This window comes from Vanellus vanellus (genome assembly GCF_965231255.1).
Source record: "Vanellus vanellus genome assembly, chromosome: 1".
Taxonomy (NCBI): domain Eukaryota; kingdom Metazoa; phylum Chordata; class Aves; order Charadriiformes; family Charadriidae; genus Vanellus; species Vanellus vanellus.
This window is the reverse complement of record NC_138905.1, coordinates 160935348-160957374: the sequence shown is the minus strand read 5'-3', so window position 1 is coordinate 160957374 and position 22027 is coordinate 160935348. Positions and strand designations below refer to the sequence as shown.

At 36.4% G+C, this 22027-nt stretch overlaps 1 protein-coding gene across 3 annotated transcripts in view; it reads right to left on the bottom strand.

Moving 5' to 3' along the window:
* Positions 1–22027, bottom strand: part of FGF14 (fibroblast growth factor 14) — a gene marked incomplete at both ends in the record, with an annotated part of 429146 nt that overhangs the window by 99440 nt on the left and 307679 nt on the right. For 2 of the 3 annotated variants that reach the window (XM_082498701.1, XM_082498702.1), the window contains 2 exons: positions 2633–2736; positions 11381–11491. In XM_082498701.1, the coding sequence (XP_082354827.1) occupies positions 2633–2736; positions 11381–11491 (215 nt within the window). The remainder of the gene's footprint in view (positions 1–2632; positions 2737–11380; positions 11492–22027) is intronic. The other variant, XM_082498703.1, reaches the window with a different exon arrangement.

Below are 22027 nucleotides of genomic sequence, written 5' to 3'. Positions count from 1 at the left end.
AATATATCTAAATATATGTAAATTTTAACTAGCATTCCCATTATATGGCACTTTTTTTTCAGTGATGACTGTTGGCATACGAAACTTAGAAAACTTTTTTCTCCCATCCTCCCCTGAACATCCAATAGAAAAACATATATGACATGTAATACAGAACTACTGCATTGCCGGTGCAACAGATGATACACAGCAGTGACAGAGAGTCCAAAAAATCCACCAATGAGGCTGCAATAGAAAGTGGTTGGTTAAAACCTTTTTCTACTAACAACAGTATTTAAAATATTGTGCATACAGTATTTTCTTCATCTTTATCCTCAGGGAGAAGTCAAACTTCTCTCTGATGCTTTGTCTTCTCATTTTCAAATGCATTAGTCTCTAAGCTAAAAGCGGGCAATTGCTGAGACAAAAATATATTGTCAATGTTTTCAATATGTTAATATGAAACAATCAAACCTGTATTACAGTACTGATGTTTTGAAATCTGTACTTTTAAATGTGCATTAAATTACCAAATATTACTCCTTTTCAACTTGACAAAAGTGTAAGTCGAAAATCATTTTGTAGACATACCAGAACTAAAGGCTTCCACGTAGTTTTCTAATGTGTCACATCTCTGTGTCATTTAACAGGCCACTCATCTTTTATTCTCCGCCCAAGGAAAAGTATGCAGTACATTCCACAGAGACTCGTTTCCTTACCTCACACAAGGTAAAGTGACAGATTGAGATGCTCTCCCAAGAAATTTTTAAGTGAAATACACTCAAAACATAACAACACTCACAGAAGAAAATTCAGAAGTACTTAAAAAGTTGCCAATAAACAGGAATATATGAAGTCATCAAGTCCTAAAATCTCACCATTAGTGGCAAGGAAAAATATGTAATCTTGCAATACATTAAATATGTGGATTACATTTTCCTTATACATAATCTTTTATTTATATCCATGAGGCTGATCACAACCTAAGTAATCTGTGTTGCTCAAAAAGAAGACATAGGAACAAAGCAATTCAGATTCTCACTGGCATGACAGAAATGTCTTGTTAGACCTGAGGATGTTCTAAGGGTCGGGTTCATGTCTATTCGAAGTTTGGATCCAGCCATCTCTTCTTATCTTGCTTTGTACTTTCCACTCCTTTCCCTTCCCCAGATGACACTGTTCATTTAACTTGGACTATTTCCAGAAAATAAATAAGTGCAGTGGCTGCCAGAATTTGTTCATGTAGGGTCCTTCCCCGTGCAGAATCACCTGCCAAGAACCTGGTAAATTTTCTGAAATTTACATTTCTTTCTGAAGGACTGAGAACCCACTTCAGAAACAGTGCTGGGCAAGAATGTACTCTTAACTGTAGCAACACATTAAAAAAAATACTGTTCATGCCACCATACTGGAATGAACTCCCCACACGAAGTGATGGAAATGGGAAGTGAGCAATGCATTTTCTCTAATAGCTCTAGGTTTTTTCTTCTAGTTTTCTTCCTTCTGACAGCAAATATTGCATGTTTACCTGTGATAGAATTTTTTATTTTGAATAGAAGAAAATATATGTTTTAGATCATACTGCTGAAGTTTCCAGCAGACATTTTATGAGGAGGAATTTTCTCTTTGTCTTGACATTGACATTCAAGATTAGTTCCATTATTTCTTCCTAATTAGCTTTTCCAAGACAATTGAGTATTTGAAACAAACAGAATACTTTCCCTTAGGGCATCAGAAACTTAATCTTTCCAATTTCTTTTCAAATGGACATTGAAAACAAAGCAGTGTATTGTAATTCAGTGGGGAATTAAGAACTAAGTGACGTAAAAAATGGAAAAGGCACTATATAAATAAATTCAACATAGATGGCAATAAAAATATAGTAATGAAAAATCCTTTAAGCCACCTTGTTAATACCTGACAGAACTGCCTGTTCATATTAAAGTCTGTTTGTCTTTCAGAGGAGGTTAAGACAGTAAATTTGCACAAAACTGAGGATTTTTATATTCACAACAACACACTGACTGATTAGCATTAAATCATTTGGAATATCTTAATCTGAGGACTTTCCGATCACTTTACACAGCAGTCTTGTTTGTGACTCAAAAGATTTCTTCTTACACTTTGATCATTCCACAAAGACACAGTCCCTCACAGAACTCTTTATTTTCCTGATATTGGAAATAAATAAAAAAATCAATAATGCTAATCATACAATTAAAAGATTATGATGATAAACTGTAAAGCCGTTAACGACTTTTTAGATGGAAGTTACACTTATAAGTCGTATCAATAAAAGCAAATGTTGGAACAGCTTTTGGATTCTGATCAACAAGTCACCAAGAAAAAATTGCAGGTCTTTATTTAAAAACTCTGGAGAATTTAATTGAAAATAATAATCTTTGTGGTGTGTTGCACACTACCAGTATAGCCTAAAGAAAAAGAGCTCTACAGAATGTTTTTTCAGCACTACTAACTCAGTAATTTCTACTGTATCCCATTTATAGATATGCTGCATAAATACATGGGTACACAGGTGTTTGTACTATATGTATACACATATACAGATATTATAGAACTTTTGAAAAGTGAATATGCATCTCATTCCCAACTTCAGCTGTGCCTCTTAAACAGAGTTCAGAAAGGTACTTACTGATGTGTAGAGGAAACCTTCTCCATTTAGGGCTATATACAACCCAGTCTTTACACCCTGGATAGCAACAACTCGAAGTCCCACTGGTATAAGGTTGAATAACGCTGTGAAGAAAAAAACATGACCAGATATGAATATAATATAATTATTACAATATTCTAATAAACACCATTAGTAAAAACAAAGAAAACTACTCCCTGTATATTTGTTCAGATTTTAAAAATAAACTAATTCCGAAAATCTTGCTTCTAGTAAAGTTAATCCTTAAAATAAAAGCCTAAGTACCTGTCTAGCAATAAATCCTGCAATAGTTCCGTATTTGGCACAAGTGCTAACTAGCAAGTAGAAAACACAGAAGACTGGACTGTAATCATTTATGCAGCACTGCAGCCATGAGTATCTCGGGCAATCTGGAAAGAGTCAAAGAGCCCAACAGTTCCTTCATCAATGTAGACTGATCATAAGGGTAATACTTGTGAGATACCCTGCAGAAAACATCTCTCTCTGATGCTGGCACGTAGCTTTTTATTTTCTTAGGCATTTTTATGGTTTTGTATTAAGATGTACTCTCATTAAGATTGCTTTCAAGGGGTCTGTGATCCAAAAAAAATTTTTGCTTTTGTGAATGATATATTTGATATAAACAGTAGTACACAGGCCTCAGGTACTACTTAGCAGAGGCTTATCCTAGCTCAGGAAAACACTGAAATATGTGCTTGACTCTAAATGTGCATAAATGCTATTGAGCTGAGTATAGAACACGTTCAAAGACTGAAATTCAGGGGCGGGGGGAAGAATTAAAAAACCAGCTAATAGCAGATACCTTAGCAATGGTATACACTTCTGTAACAACAAAAACAACCACAGTTTTGATTACTGTCTCAAAAAGACCAGTGTGAAGAGCTGGAATTTACCAGCCTCACCACAGAACAACAAAAGAAAAAGTGATGTAAGAAACACAGACCAATTCTTCTAAAAATTATGCCCGCACTCACCTATACTAAGTTTACTGACTCATACTAGGAAATCAGATGCAAAGCACACATCAAACAGTCTCAGAAGAAAAGACCTGGATGAGCCAGAGTTCATGCTAAGCAGTTTCCTACTGTGGATGAGTCACAGATTCACAAGTACTTGGATGAAAACCAAAAGGGCAACCTGTGTGTCCAACGCAGGCAGCAAGGACCATGGTTCCACCAAGCCATGTCTCAGGAACGCAGTAAAATTACAGCAAGTTCCTCAAAATTTAGGAAGGACATCCATAGTTGTAACTAGAAGGTGTACCCTATGAGGCTACCTGTAATCAAAATGCCAGGGGTAAAGCCCAAATTAAGAGAAAGAGTCATGTAATTGCAGTGGATAAGTACATTTTCTCAAGGTGTGAAAAATCCTTATTGGTCAAAGGACACAAAGCCACAGATCATTTCTAATGAAGATGATCAAATCTTTACAACTGAGAAAAAACATAAGTTGACTATTAGAATTTAAAGATAGAAGTGGATGGCAAAAAACCCCTTTCCTTCAACATTGTCACGCAGAAAAAGAATATGTAACTTAAGATCTTTTTAGGAATGCACAAAGCCAGTGTAAAGCTGGGAATTGTAGCAGAGCGCTTCCTGCAGCTGTAGAAAGAAAAATATATTCAAAAGTGCTCTGGAAGAACACAAAACAAATTTATGGGTTTACAAAGAAGAATAGAAGAGATGACATCAGACAAGAATTAGCACAAACATGTAGCATTTTCATTTCTGTAGTTTCCAAAAGTCTCCGTCATGCTAGGATCTTACTGGGGCGTTCACTCGAAAAATACTAAGTATAGACAAGGTTCCCTCTCTAATCTATGTAAGATAAGTGTAAACCAGCGAAATATGGCACTCACAGAGAAGATATCCTAAGACTGTATAGGCTAAACACTGCATGACTTGAGGGCTTTTGAATGTTCAATATAATTTGGAAGTTAAAAAAACAATCAGGCATTGTGCTCAAATGAAACAATCTTAAAACCAGCAAAACCAATATTATGGGTGGTGAAGGGGGAGTCTGTCATGGCAAAAATAGGTTTCAGATGGCAGTTAAGTTTGTTTTTTTCTAGAAGAAAATAAATTCCAGGAGGAAACCTGGATAAGAAGACCATGCTAGAGGGAGGGCAGCAACAATTGAGAGGACACCAGGAAGGAAAAGCAAACAGTACTTGTATAAAGAAAAGAGGTGAACACAAAAGACAAGTCAGCCATGGAAAACTGCTAATGAAAAATAACTCCAAATCATAGTGGTTCAGTCAAATCTCTTGGAATGTAGATATAATTTGCTGTATTACCAATAAAAATAAAGCAGCAAAGCTAGAAAAAAAACCAACCACAACTGAAAGAATTAGAAACCTGTAACATGGCAGTGTTTTATGCAATCTATAAAATTACTAGAGCGTCTTACAGTTACTGGTGGATTTAGAAAACACTGAGGAGGGGATATAATGTATCTTTTACTGCCACCAAGTTTTAATCGGAGATTGTCAGAGCTGTTGTAATTAGTCTAGGACCATAAAATTTTAGAGTGTAATCTGAAATGCTGTAACTCTGCACATACAGAATATTCAGTGTTTTCCACAAAGTCTTTCAGACTTGGGTGAAACTAGGGAAGCTAGTCTACGTTCAATTATTGATTGATAAATGCTCAGCAATGTGCTTCATACTGAGGTCAGCAAAACACGCACCAGTAAAGCACAACATGTGGGTTTTATGTGCTCTGAAACTGGCCAAAGGAAATTCAGTTTCCTCCAGAACCTGGCTGTGCACTACCTTTACTGAGCAGGACTTCTGTGCCCAACTACACATTTTAAACCTTCCTAGCATTCACCTGTGCTATCCCCTGTTCTAATAAGAACTTGCCTTGAGAAAAAGAGAAAGCCTTCCAGAGCTTGCTGGCATTTCAGGTCTTCACAGCCAAAGCTATGCCCCTACCTGAGGGGGATGTGAAAAAGAACCATGCCCCTAGCTTCCCTCTGTCCTGAGGACAATGATCCAAAACCAAAACTAAGTAGGGAGTTAGGACCCTGAACATCTTCGTGTACCTAAACCCATCCCGGTAAGCCCAGAGATGAATTGAGAAGAGGAAGCGCCCTGGAACAACCCAAAAAATATAATTCTGCCTGGTGCTCAGCGCTCCCATGCTGCACGCTCAAGGTAAAGCCTGGCAAATCCAACTGTAAATAAGATGTGGGAACATCAGGGAAATCAAGAGAACCGATCTGCAAAAAAGGGTGCGAGTAAAACCCTTTCTCCTCTTCAGCGCAGAGCCTGTGCACGCTCCCGTAGCTCTACTTTGTATTCCATCTAAACAACAACTGTAAAGCAGATGGTTTCTCTTCCTTTTCCTAAGCTTGCAAGCCTACTCCCAGCACACACAAGATCAGAAAATGGGGGGGGGGGAGCAGTTAACAGCAACAATTGCCATGAAAATAGTTATTTTTAGGTGACATGGAGGGGATTGGCAGGAACAAATTTGAGTGGGATTTTAATCCTCCAAAAGTTTTAGCCAAAGTTACAGTTAAAGTCCACTTTTTGATAAGTAATAACTCCTTCCTTGAGCAAAACACAAACCCACCACATTTATTTTCCCTTTTTTATGTAATACCATCATAGTATATTAACTTGAAATCTGAAATGCCTGAAATCAGATATTTCCATATCCTTGTGAAAGTCTATTTAGGTATGACTGACTTGTAGCTACAAGAAAATTGCCATTACAGATCACTGTTTTTCTCAAGAAGCTTGCTACAGACCAATTGCTTAAGGCTTATAGACTTGCTGTCTGTTCTGCATGTGCATTGCCCTGGTGTCAGTTAACAAAACTTCCCACAGCACCAAATCTGCAGGCCTATGGGCAAAAATGACAATTCCCATCAGAACATCTTTTAGATTGGCAATGAGCAGAAGGGAGGTTGGAATTCAGAGATCAGCCCATCCATTTCTTATGGAGCAAAGCCATTCTACCTGCCTGATATTACACACGATGTAATTAAAAAATACTTTTTAGTATGGCTGAACATGACCTCCATCAATCCTGTCACACTGACTAAGATTATACTGATGGGAGAAACAGGCTTACCTAACTCCCAAAAGTGACAGAAATAGATAACTAAATGGCTGTGTAATTATTTGAAGACAAACTGCGGTAAAAAACAGTGCAAAAATCAGACTGCAAATATTTCAGTTAAGTAATCCAAATTTAACAGCATTGCAGGTGTTGTTTTTTAATCTCCATGTGCTTTATTCCTAATTATCTCCTTTACCTTACAAGGGTGCTGTGAAGATTATTTTATTAATATCTTCAAATCAAAACATGATAGTGGTAGGTACTTTAGAAAGATATTAAGAAGTTAATACTTCTATATTCAATTTGGAAAATATAAATAGAGCATTAGGAGCATGCATTAAAAGATGGAAATAAAGGAATGTTACATGGTTGCATGACGTCTTGAACACCAACTCTACCAGGTGGCAAGTGCCACGAAGGAAGTAAATCATGTTGCTGCATAATGAAGCAAGAGATGTGTACCACACAGCCAAATTGAAGTTGCTTGGGTAATCTTAACTTTGGTGTTTATCAGTTTATGGACTAGAGCTACAAATGAGCAATGCTCTTTTAATCTCTTTTAAACATGACTGTAATTTCATAAGGGGCACATACAGCAACATTTGAGTGTTAAAATCAGGTTTATCACCCATCAAGGAAAGTATCACAACCTACGTTGAATTTCTTCAGTGATTCTTGGCTGAGATATATTCTTCAGATGAATAAAAATAAGCCATAGGGCTAAGAGATTCAGGGTTTCAGTCTCAGAAATTAAAGAATCAGAATTGCCCGTTTCCCAAAATAATTAGGCTTCCTACTAAACCTACTCTTCATTCATGAGACAAAACTTTGAAGATAGACCAAAGTCTGAAAATGAGCTGTTTTGGGTGGGGAGGAGGACAGGAGGGGAATGTAACACTTGTTACCACAAGCACAATATGGAAAACTCTTCTGTGTCTTTATAGTTTCTGTATAGTAGCTTGGTTTTCCTAATTAATAATGATGAGGCCCATGGACAACACTGAAGCAAGTTCCATTCGCACCAAGTAACGCTGAGAACTGCTGTAAAATCCAGGAGCATTAGAGGTAGAGTGGGACAGCTATGCAGAGCAGGACCTCAGCAACCAAGCCTACAGCTTTAACCACAGTCACTCCTGCTTTCACTACAAGCAAGCCACAAAACAAACCAGAAACTGGACAGCATTAGAGGAAGGAAAAAGAGAAAACCAGCTAAAACAAGCAAATCAATGTAATAAAGCCTCTTTCCACATATCACTGAGAGTTTGGCAAAAAAATACACACAAGATGGTTTAAGCTACCAGCCTTGGTCTGGTGATGTGATTTAAGGAAACTCAGCACCATTAACCAATAGGTGCATTAATACATACTCTGTCACAAAACATCACTAACTTGGAAAAGATATAAAAAGAAATTACAACAATGAACTGTGGCCCATCATGCTGTTTAGGTTGGGTTCTGGTAGTGAGGCCACCAACATGAGCAGATGAAAGTACATTTAGGGATGCAATTACAAGCAGTCACATCTTCCTTTTTCATGCAAGTGTTTGTGCACAGGGATATATAAAAAAATCTTGCCATCCGTCTCTGCACACGCTAGCTTTTACTCAACCTTAAGGCAAGCTGGGACAATGGCTTGCACTACAGCAGCTGACCGAAACCACTGGTAAAACTCATTTTGACTTCAGACAGAAACAAAGAGCCACATAAAGAGACTGCCAAGAAGCTTTAAAAACAAACAAAAAATGGTTGTGAACAGAACCACTCAATTTGAACAGACTACATCTTAATCTTTGCGCTACCTCTCTATAACACTGTGACTCCAATACTATGTAACTTATGTCTATTGGCATACATACAAAATGAATACAAAATGATATATGCACTTGAGGGAATTTTAACTTCAAGCAGTCCTCTAACTGCTTCACACAATAAATTCCAACAGCACAAAAAGTAGCAGGATGACTAAGCTTCAAACAGTTTTCTTGCAGACAGCAAAAAAAAAATATCACTTTTCTGTCACTCACTATGGCTTCTTCAACACCCTGCTACTCAGACGGTCAGTGCATAAAGAAGACTTTTCACAGGCTTCAGGGACAGTGACCAGTGCAGAAGACACGGGTGGACAGAGACACTCACCCCTTGGCAGTCTCTATTTCTCCATTTTATGAAACACACCCCTAATGGAAGTCATCCTCGCTATCAAGGCAAGCATACTATCTGTCCTATTGACAGCTAATATATGCCCATCCCTTCCCCCCCGGGGTGCATTAAATAGGCAGCCTGCAAGCTGGTCAGAAGCAGGATTTTCCCCCTCCCAAGCAGAGACCACCAGGATGGGGCCATGCCTCCTCCTCTAGCAGCTGCTGAAAATTATTTACTGGTAAGCCTCAGACAGAAATTATCATGATAAGGAGGTCACAAAATAAAAGATCAAAAGACTAGGAATTCTATACATGAGATTTATTTTTTTTTTAAGAGAAAAGGAAAACCAAAATATGCTGTAGTAAAGAAAAGACATAGGAAACACAAAGTTCATCAGGAAATGGAAGGAAACGGTGGAAGGGGGAAAGAACTGAGAAGAAAGACTGACAGCACAAAAGAAACAGACACATATTCATATACACATTAATATATCAAATGGATCAATCTTCTCAACTCTCAATGTATAACATACATACTAGAAAAAAATAAGGTGGAGATTGTATGCTTTCATGGCAAACTTTAATTTTACATCCTTGTGGTCTAACCTGTCTTTACTAAACAATATTGTAAAATTGGACTAGTAAGAAATAAATAGTGAATCACACCAGTTAAAGAGAGAAAAAAAAATCAATTCATGGAAAAAGCTTGTTTTAGCTTAAAGTTATACGGAAGTAAAATACAATATACAAAATAACAGTACTTATCCCAAATCTGCAATACTTCTATATGGTATTTGGTTGGGTTTGGAGAAGTCCTATGTTTCAGAATACCTATAATATAGAACATTCATTCTGGATTTGGGAACCACTGAGAAGAATAAGAGAGATGGGCAGACAGATGGAGATCCAGAAAGGCAGGGAAGAGGCGAGAGGCAGGGAAAATGACATAATAAGCAAAAAAAAAGGAAGATTTGTAAAGCTGACAGCAGCGAAAAGAGGAAAGTAAGGCACTATGGTCTAGCTTTGCAAAGATTCAAAATCCACAGAGTTCTCAGAATGAAAAAAAAACACAAACAGAAATAACATAAAACTTTCCAAAATTGTTGCAGTCATACACACCTCCTCACTGAAGCTGAAAATAAGAGAAAGATGGGCAGAGAGATAAGGACAGGGAGAGAGAGATACACGCTCCCACTCTAAGACACATTTCTTGGACATCATACAGGCAAAGCTTCTGTAAAAAGCAATAATGATCTTGTCTGTACAAGGTCTTAGTATCTGGTCCAGTACAGAAGTGGGTATGAGAGATGGACACACTGAGGGAAGAAAAGAAACAAGGAACGGGGTTGGGGGGGGTGGGGGGAACAGTTGGAAAACAAGCAGAGAAACACACATCAAAATAGATTAATCAGTTATTTTTCTCAATTCTAACAAAAAAAATAGAACAATAAAAGATGATCATGCTCTCTGTTGATGAGATGTGTTAAAAATGACAGCCGTGCATTAACAGATAAAATAGGCTCCTAACCAAAGTAAAGCAGAAACCTCAAATCCCTTAATGTCTATAGCCTAATTCCAACATTTTTGAGGAAACTAAAGGCTTATTTATACACGCATAATAAGAAGATAAATATTTTGTATTAAAAATTCTTAAAATAGACCTCAAGATCACAAAGAAATGTTACTTAAATATGCTATTATCATTAAAATAAACAAAATACAAATGTTCTCTGCTAATCAGAAAATTAAAAATCAACTGTTTCTAGCGCAAGAATGGGTTTGCTTAATTATCATTTCAGCTGAAGTTATCAAATGTACATATGCTCAGTGAATGAAAATATGTAGCAGTATCATAGGAAAAGAGTACCAAAGCAGAGACCCACACAGCCTTTCAAGACCACTTTTGTTTGGAATATTTTTGAAAGCTGATACAGTCACAGTCCCTACACAGGCAGCAATTCTCTTAAAATCAGTGGAATTCTTGCTGGTATAGGGACTGTAGGATCTTTAGCACCAACTCAGCAAGGTACTTCAGCATGAGTTTTAAGCAGGACTTTGACGGTTAGATATACACTTATCTGCTTTGCTGAATCAGGGCCGCATGATTAGATTTTTCAAAGATTTTTTGGGGTTTTGGGTTTGGTTTTTTTTGGTTGGTTTGTTATTTATTTGAAGAAAATATATTTATGTTCAATATATAGCTTTTATAAAACATATTTTTAATATAATTTTACCATTTTTATAAAATTACCAGAAGACAGCCTTTGGCCTAAATACTTCACCCCGGAGGTTCATCCGCACTCACACCTTCCCCTTCAGAGGGAATATATTTAGGCCAAAGTCCTGCACGAACGGTGCTGGCGGTCATTAGGCTTTGAAGGGACAGAACCCTCCTCCTTTCAACAAAACACATTCAGAAACCCTCCAAAGGCATTAACACCGTGTCTGCGCGTACACACTCGAGCGATGCAATCTGCGTGTGTGATTAAGACATTCCCCTGGGGCAGTCACTTACTAGAATTACTGCTGTCATCCTTGGTTCCATCGAGACTTCCATCGGGGTGCATTTGCAAGTAGTAGCCTTGCCTGCAATATAACCTGGTCACTATACCCTTGAGCTGGGGATCTGAAAGACAAACATATTTTGTCACTAGCCTCAAAACTTTTTCCAAGAGTTATCCCTACTTCTCTCACTGTAGGAGGAAGCTTGGTGAAGCAGCATTGCCATCTTAAAAGTAAGTACTACAACGGGATGGGTCCTGATGGAGATGGAGAAAAATCTCGCCGCAGAGTATTATTAGGCCAGTTGCATGTCCTGTTCTCTGCCTCCAACATCCTTCATTATAATTAACAGAAATAAAACACAGAAAAAAAAAGAATACCCCAAACACCCATAGTCAAAAGACTTAAACTAGATTAGGCCCTGCAAAAAATTTTAGATGTCAGCAATAGAGCCTTACAAAAACTAGCAAAACATTAAAAAAGCCTACTCGTTTCATATATGTCAGTAACTTACTATACTTCACACAAGTTTTAAGGACACTTGCACAAAAAGATGTCTCCTTTCACTCTTATCTGCTATAATATTTTGTAACAGTCCCATCTGAAGAGTTCCCAAAATATTTTACCAATCCAGAAGCAGATATAATTCACCTGCCCTCTCCCACCCCACAGGGAATAACACCCACAGTCAGGGCAAGACATAACCCTCCTTCAACAGAGAAAAAAAAAACTGAAAAAACCCTTAGTAAGCTAAAAATACATGTGAAATTCAGGTAGCTGAACAGTTAAGCTACCCTGTTTAATACTCTGCATTTATGAAAATTGCCATGAATTGGGCAGGGGCCACAACCTTATGATTCATCTCAAGGATGGTGCCTTACCAAATCAAAAATTAAGCTGCTGCAGAAATGGTTCAGTGCTGAGGAAGAGGACATCACATCTTAAAAAAAATCAACAGTGCTACCTCTGTGTGATATTGGTTTTAACATTGTTTAATATAAACTATTAGGCCCAACTCCAGGCAGCCAGTACATCAACTTGTGGGGACGTGGCATTAAAAGCATCGATATCATATCATGCTTAGCTCTGCAATAGTGAACTAAAATCATAAAGGCTTTGAGACAGATGTGTAATAAAATGAACAGGTGAACTTCTAAACCAGACAGAAATTATTTCCATGCAACCCTGTGGCCAGAATATAAAATCCTCCTTGAATTTGTGCATAATTGCTCTCACAATCAATCATGCTGGGTTACTTACAGTGTCCTAAGGGGAGGTGAAAATAAACACTAAACAAAACTGCCTCTGAGTGGAATGCTCTGAAGTTTTCTATAGAGGCTCTGTTCCATGAAATGATTATGAAAATGGTAAGTTTTTCTAAAATATGCAAATGAAGTCAGATTAAACAATAAACCCATCTAAATGAAAAATGTAAGATTAAACTGTAAATATGATAGAAAATGTTACTATATATATTAATACTGTAAAACATTTGAGGCATGGAAATAAATAATATAAACATTTGATGATCAACATGTAAGCACATTGCAACTTTTTTTTGCCTTTAACTGCAAATTTTGCTTTCCGTGAATTTTTACGTTAGCAAAAGTTTCACAATCTTTATATAAAAATATTCAGAAACAAATATTTTTTATATTTATAAACAATAAACTGTATTTTCTTTGAATGTACTGTCTCAATCGACTTTATCAGGCAACTCAAAAGTATTTTCATAATTTAAAAGTGAAAAGTGAGCTCCTCTTATACAAACACTACTCCTATCAATGCATGCTTTCAATGTGCACTTCCAAACTGACGATTTTAAACATACTTGCTTTACACATATTAAAATGGCTTCTTAAAAGCCTAAAGAAAAATATTAAAACAAAACTATTAAAACTAGACCTTTAAAAAGTATTTACAGGAAAAATATTAGTATTTTGAAAAACATTTTCTACACCCAAAGAATCATGAATAAATGATTCTTTATCATAGCTTCTAGCTCAAAGAAGTATCTCACAGGAAGGCAAAGTACTGTCAACTCACTATCATCAGCTGTTTACACCTACGGATTCAAGAGAAAAATGCAAAATTTAGAAGTGGCTTTCAAAGTTGTTCTTTATACTCATTCTACTCATTTTTTTTAAATTCGTAAATAAAACCTAGTTTCTAACAAGAAATTGCACAATCATTTGTCTATGTTTTCACCAAAAGCATTATTTAAAATTAACTCTGCTTTACCAGCGATCCAAAATTACATCTGAATGAAAATAATTTGGTGGATAGCTATGCATTTCAGCTAGCGTTTCAGGCTATGTGTGATGAAACAGGGTACGAATACCCCATTTATTTGTTCACTCAAGTCCAAACACAACTAATAACTAATATAGCATGAGACCAGAGGATCCTAGTCATGTGTTTTATCTCACTTGTATGCAGGTTCAGTGGTTTCATTTGTCAGAGAACTGAACAAAACTGTCCCAAAACATGGCTCTTTCACTTGAATGTTTCATTAAAAACTGGAATTTACTACTAATAATGTCCTACTAATTAATATTTTAATTGTGCAAAGTAGTTCTCGGTAGACTAATAAATGGGAAAAAAAAGTCTTTTTATTGCCATGAAATGTAGCAACTGCAACCTTCTTTTTACTTTTTTCCTGTTGATTATTAGAACCCTTTTTACTCACCCTCCTAAAAACATCTATCTTAAAATCCTACCTGTCCTTAGCAAGATTAAAAGTTTTATTCCTGACAAGTAATGTAATCATGCATTTTTTACTAGTTCTTGATCGTAATATTTAGTTAATATATATCACAGCACTTTGGATCTACAAATCAAAGTAAATAACAACTACATGTTTTAACTAAACAGTGCTCAAAAAAACAGGGGAACTGGACAACAATTCATGGTATTTCTTTGATCTTAGCCGAAAAGCAAGCCAGATTTACTGATGGAGTTGTATGAAATGACTCATTAATCTCAATGCAAGTCATAATAAACAACAGTCAAAAAGACTACTCCATGCAGCCTCAAGGTAAATACCTCCAAGATGAAGCAGACAACCCTGTCAGGCAAGGAATTTCTCTCTTCTGCTTGCAGTAAAATAACTGACTCTTTCAGGTCCCTTTTGAGACACCCGAGCAGCAAGCAGAGAAGAGAAATCCACTAGTCCCTGTATTTCCATAGTATTTTATCTACCCTTTGTCACTTAATAACATTATAGGAACAATCTCAGCTTCAAATGCTTTGCAAATTACTTTTCTCAAATCCTTCTTGACCACACCTTTTTTTTTTTTCTTTTTTTTTTTTTTACCATCTGCTAGAAATCAGGAGCCACCAGCAATGCCCAGAAACACCAGCAGAAAACTGATGCTGCCTGTCCACAGGTGCCCCTGGGTATGTTATGTTTTTTAACTCCCACCACAGTGATACAGGTAGATGGACCAGCAATTACCTTTGCCCTTTACATCCCACGTGTGCCTTTTTCTTCTCACATGAAAGAGAAAGGGAATGGCAAGCGAATACAGCAAAATAATAAAACACAAACGAACAGGATGAGAGTAGACGACCTCACCGGAGTTCCCAGCTGTCATGATTTTATTATAGATTTTTTGCTACTAGTTCTCTTAAAGTCCTAGCCATCACAGCTAAGTAATCATGTGAAAAATACAGTTTCTATTTAATTTTAAACACCTTGAATTCAAAGGAAAAAGAAATCCCAAACCAGCAAACTTCACCATGGATCAAAATCAAAGGACAGTTCAACATCTCCTAATGATTTTTATTGATCTTATTTTGCACCTTGACTTCTGATGTTGAACAGTTCAGCGTGACAAGTCCGCAATGCCCCACCATGGAAAGAATTTTTCTGACTTGTAGTTATTAGAGGTTGTCGCTAAAAATTCAAAGACGTTGTACTGAATGGACAAAGCAACAGCTTCTCAAGCCTCTCTTCCACAGCAACCTGCGTGACAGCAGCCACTTGCAGCTCGCTTTTATTGCTTTTTTTCCCTTGTCACTGGCATCGGCAGGATGCATGATTGCAGTTAGCATGCACACTCTGTCAGTAGCTTTTCTGATGTCCTCAACAAAGGCAGAGTTTAATTAAGATGTCTTCTCTTCTCCCTCGAACAGTGGCTTCAAAAACAGCTTTGGCATTAACTCGTGATAGGCTGAGTGCAGCTCTTGCTTCAGAACGATTATGACATTTTATGTTTTGAATTAAGAATACTTTCCATTCACAAACAGAATGGTTTTAGCATCTCCTTCCCTACTTCCACAGGCTGCCAGGACAGATCTCTTTAGAATTCTTATAGGTTTAAAATAAACTAGGAGACAAAGTCATTAAATAGGTGTGTTAAGGCTTTTACTTTTCTGTTCAGACATAGATGAATTTACAATGCTAAAAGAACAATGGTGAATATGCCCCTTGTATTTCAATGCCATGAAAAATGAATCCCTTAGCATCCACTGGAGTTTTGTTAGTTTTTACCATAGAAGGGCTTTTTTTGCCTGTTGTTATTTACTTACTCCCTCTTTTGAGTAAAGGTACTAAATAAAAGACTCTTTGAGCTGGCAGGCAAATGCTTAATGGTGGGTTAGTCTCACACCAACTCACATTCTTATGGAGAATAAACTGCACTATTCAGTCAATTACCAGTCTGTCACAAAACGAGCTGCTCAGTGAGTCAAATGAAAGCTGGTATTTAGAGGAACGTTCTGCTCAGATAGCATAGCATCAAACTGATGTTAACAATCGGTAGCTCCAGGTCCTTCACGTTTTACTTGCCCTTTATTCTTCGCATTTTGCTCCTGCAGTTTTTACTTTTGGTTATTTCAGTACTAAAAATACCACTCATGCCGGTACAGAATAAATCAGGCATCTTTTTTTTAAGATTTCTGGTCCTCCAGTAGTCACCAAGACTTGACTGTCATTTCTTGCTCGCTGATGTTAGGATCAGTATTTGTTAGGCATCTTCTCCCTCATCTATTAAACTTTATTCGAAATAGCAACAACACTTATGATCTGTATTAGGATTTAAAAAAAAAAAAAACAAAAAAAAAAAAAACAAAAAAAAACCCCAAACTTCCCAAAAGCTGCAGCCCGCAGATTTCTCGTGAAGTTGGGAAGCAAACCACCCACCCAAAGCACAGGGTATCTCACCCACTCCAGACCCATCTCTGTTTGTTTGCAAGGCCTGGAAAGTGTAAAAGGCTGCTTTTCCTGACTTCTTACACAAAGGTACCCTGACAATAGTGTTGTGTGGAGTTTTGGACCGGGATTTATGCAGTGTCTCCTGCTGAAGCCACTCTACTTTGTATAATAATTAACCACCCATGGCACACTGGATTAGAATTCATCCACTAGACCACAGCTCAAGGCAGATGACTTTCGCACAGAAACCCATTGATGCTTCAGATTAATGTCTGGATACCATTCAAAACTTTAAAACATGTGTCAGTACTACTCAGTATTTTAGAAACACTTTCCACTAGGCAATTCAGCTCCAGAAAGAGGGACAAAATCCCATATAAAATTACATTTCCTTTTTGGATTCTCAAGTATTTCAGTTCCTGCTGTAATGCTTTGCCCAGTTTTCAAAAGTTGTCTTCTTCTCAAGCATACTGTTTATGTTTAATTGCAACAGTATACTTTAACAGGTACAGCCAGTACACGTGATCACATTACACTCCTTTTGCCTTGTTTTTGACAAGTTTTGCATTGTCATTCCAGCACATAAAAGTGCAGGATCCTCTGATATGCATGTTACACAACCACAAAAGCAAGCTTCCTAAAGCGAGTACATAGCCAACGGGGAATTCAAAATGCAGAATTTTGTACTGCACTTAAAGGTGATAAAATCCTAGAAAGGCATCTAAAACCGTAATGTTCCTTCATTATTAAACGCTTCAGCTGTTCTTATGATACAGCTCTTGCATTGAAAAGCTTTATACACTTCTAAATTCTTTATTATTTGACTGTCCTGTCACCTGATGTCTCAGTGTTTCAAAGTTTCTGATCCTGTTGTTTTTATTTTCTCTCACTGCTAATAGGAAATGATAAAATAGGACATTTGTATGCTAGCACTCTCTGATTTTAATAATAATGTTTTCAATATCTCATAATACACACCAGAAAACTAAAGTTTGATTAAAAACTTGAAATAAAAATATTTTTAAAAGAAAGTTTTGCTCTATTCAGGACAAAGGGGAAAAGGATATAATGTGAACTCAGAAAAGCAATAGCTTCCATTATTCCCTGTTCCCATAAGTAATAATAGTACTTATTCTGAAGCACGGTGGCTTTGTGAGCCCATTTCTCTGTGCTCGCTTATTTTTCTGTCCTCAAAATGATTACAGGGCACTCAACTTCGGTGTTTATTTTTAACACTTCTTTTTGTCCATTCATGCCTCACATCACAAGCTCGTCTCCCGCAGAACGTTGCTTTGAGAGCACATTGAGGAGAGACAGAGAGTCCTCCTACGTTCCTGCGCTGTCATTGTCATCGGCACTTCCACAGAGTTGATGAAATTTCTTGGTAAACTATGAAAGCGGGTCAGAGTTCTGCAAAACGGTTGCTTTTCTTGAAAGCACAGCATCGTACCCCTTGTACTGGCATCCTTGCTTTTGTATTGCAAATGTTTTTATGTTAACTGCAAAATGTGCTCCCTTCCATTTGCATGCACTGATGTTCTGTTTCTAGGTCTTACAACACATTTCAAACTACATGAGATTTGCTTCTTGCTACGTGGTTTTACTTGAACAAATTTGATCACCAATAAAATTACAGCAACTTGGCTTCTGTCTAGGATAATTTATATCTGTTCAGATTCACAAGATGATTGCATTTAATAGACTTGTCTACAGAATAGTTGTTAACAATCTCCTTTACTAGCCATATTATTTTTGGAGGGTATTTGTTAGAAAGGGAAGAGATTTAGGTTGTTAAGTAAACACTTTGTTCCAAAATCACATTTTTACATGGGTATGGTAATTTAATTTCAGTAACTTCATTTAATAATTTGCATTTCTCTTCCTACTAGACTATACTGTACATCTCCAATGTGTATGATCTTGCAACACATGTATTTGTTGGGAGATTTGTCCCTAAATACTGCCTTCCCCTGTTGACCCATGTTCCTTCTAATACACTAAAATTCAATGAACTCTAATTTCTCAATATCTAAAATAGCTGATTGGAATATTGAGAATAGCTGACAGGAATATTGAGAAGAAGCTGACCTCTACTTCCAGGCTTACTTAGATAGCACTAGTCACAGTTTAACACATTTAACTTCTGTCTGGCAAGCATCATCTTCCACTGACACAAAAAATCATCTTTGCAACTATGTTCACTTTCTCAAAGTTTACTTCAAAATGCTAAAAATTCTATTGTCTAAAGTTCCATGTTACCGCAGTCTTGCTATTACAATTTTTATCTGTTCTTTTAATTTTACATAGGCCTAAAAAATATCTTGTCTTATGAATCTTATTGACTTAGATAAAATAATTTTCTAGTATTTTTTTTAGGACTCCTTCCTATACCTGAACCTCTTAGTTTTACCTGGTATTTTCTTGGCTCTGAATTCTGACAGTAAAACATTAACATCATACAAAATACTGCTTAACATTTCTGTTGGAAACAAAAACATTAAGCAATAGATCCCAGAGGTAAGTAATTTCTGTGTCCTCAGTTTTGCAATAATCTCCACTTTGTTAGCTTCCCATAAAAAGGCCCTACGAAAGACCAAACTTTATTTTAGTCACATTCCAAAAATACAAAGGCACCACAATGTGACAGATTCTATTACCATTTAACTTATGTATAAAAATTGACTAATGCATTGCCCTTTGAATCAGTAAATAAATGGGTTTTACGAATGAGATTTCTCTGAAGATGTCACTGAACGTTGAAAGCACAATAGGATGTGCATAGATGACCTTTCCAAATGTAACAATGTATTTCACATAACACCTAACTAACCAAAGAATGAATTTGATTCTCCCTTTCCCAGATAATTCATATTTTTAGAACTAAATGTTTAAACATTACTTTTATTTTTACAGTCTTGACTATTTGTCTCCTTGCATGCTGCATTGCAAAGCAATGGAATATTTGAAGTAGGCTTCTATTCTTTCACAAACTGATGTAGAATTAAATTTGGAAAGTACCTAAACAATCTATTTAAAAATATTTGAAACTATCATAGTAATGCTCAATGGAGAGAGGATAGCAGGATAATTTGCAATGCTAAGTATAAAATCCTAAACCTCACTCCATTTTCTATTGTTGCATACAGGAAGTTTCCATAATACCAAGTGGCAAGGGTCCTTAAGTTGTTATTAACTTCATATAATTCTTACCAGAATACATAAAAGCCCACAAAATGAGGTAGTATATTCCCTCTGCTTAGATACGCAACAGCATCACTTCTGAAATGTGCATCTCAAGAACATAGTGTATTATATTTACTTTTACTTTCTTGCCAATGGCACAAAATATTGAAAGAAGACATTCGTGTTACTTTCAAGAAATTTTACATTTTCATCTACCACCTAGACTCAAAAGTGGAGGCAAACACAAAAATTGCACTGCCAATGAACTGGGACAAAAGGAGATTTTACCTAGTTATGAAGTGATAACTAGGAATTGCAATATATATTCTATAAAACCATAGAATCATTTAGGTTGGAAAAGACCTTTAAGACCATCAAGTCCAACCGTAAACCTACCACTGCCAAGTCCACCATGAAACCATGTCCCCAAGCACCACATCTACATGTCTTAAATACGTCCAGGGATGATGACTCCACCACTTCCCTGGGCAGCCTGTTCCAATGCTTGATAACCCTTTCGGTGAAGAAATTTTTCCTTATATCCAATCTAAACCTCCCCTGGTGCAACTTGAGGCCATTTTCTCTTGTCCTATTGCCTGTTACTTGGGAGAAGAGACCAACCCCCACCTCTCTACAACCTCTTCAGGTAGTTGTAGACAGTGATAAGGTCTCCCCTGAGCCTCCTTTTCTCCAGGCTAAACCACCCCAGTTTCCTCAGTCGTTCCTCATAAGACTTGTTCTCATATGTTATGTCACAGACTCATTGCAGAGCAAAGACAGTTTTCTTTGATAGCTGAACAACATATAAGGCTTTCCTGGTTTTAGGTGCTGAATTTAAAAAAAATCACAAATTGTTATTTCCACAATAGCGGGGTTGAGTAGACTGAGCTGAGATTTGTGCAGATTTAAGCACATAAATCAGCCAACAGAAACATGACTTCTTGTTCTTTTCCTTAGTGCTAGCAATTTAGTGCACAAATTTAAACTCCTGATAAATAAAACAATAAAAGCATTAAGCTGTGAATAAAGACAAATAAACCTGTTTGATACTTTAAAAAAAAAAATCACTCAAAAGGAAATAAAGAAGTACCAAGGAAGTTGATAAATTAATTACATTTTAATTTAGTGTTTAATGATGTACAAAACACGGGGATTGCTTGCTTTCTTTATACCCGAAAGAAAGCATTTACTATGAAAAACATGGATCAGTAAACTGACTTCCAACCTTCAAAGAAGTGGAAAAGTCAAAATTTTCCTTAGTTGAACATTATGTATTTTTATATATTATTATTTAATCCTTATGCTTTAACATGAATCCTCACTGTCAAACCATGTCATTCACCAACAATTTGAAAAGATTTCTTTACAAAGACATAAAATCCCAACAAAATGAGAACTGTTAATCACAAATTACATTTCAGTCCTCATCATGAACAAGTAATATTACTGGAGATATAGGACTCCAAAGATATGTGGCTAGGATGAAAGAAAAATAGATTGAGAAATGGATAATCCCATTGTGAAAGGGAAATAAATGTATTTCCATATTTGTTATTAGTTAGGAACAATCTTTATTGTTTCTATATAAAGCAAGATTACAGAGGTCCCATCAGACAAGCTGAAGTTTGCACAGTTGATATGAATAAAATACCTTATTTATTTAGAAAAATATTCATTTGTGTAGGAAAGCATGAATGCAATAGCATTAATTCACATGGAAGATCTACAAAAGCATTTTTAATATCATACATACAGTACCATTAATAATTATTTAACATTTTTATAACTTTCCATTGCTCTTCCACAAATGGTTGCTATTTTCAGTTTAATCTCCAAAATCTCTAACAGCAACAGAAATGAAACCAAGGCAATAACACCAAAAAAGTATAATCAAAGATCTACTGCCCTTTTTTTAAAAAAAAAAAAAAAAAAAAAAAGAAACCAAATGATATACCCAAGAAATGTCATGAGTTATAGGAAGCGGATTATTAAGAACTACTTGAACCAGAAAATAGCAAGTCATACTAAATATTTCAGTTGTTCTTTCAATTTTGCAGTTTAACCAAGTGTTACTCTGGAACGCTATTTAACCAGGGACCTGCTGAAGAAATAGCAGACATTTTCCTATACTTTATTCTATCATACACACAAGCACTTGTATATTTTATTTGTGAGAATGCAGTGAGATGGAGACAGAAAGAGAAGCAATGTGTGGCTGCTTTTGTTATCTGAGATGACATTTTCCCCAAATCCTCCCTGTGAGAAAGACGAGAGTCCTGTTCAGCCTACAGACTGCAAGGCCACATAATCTGTGGTATT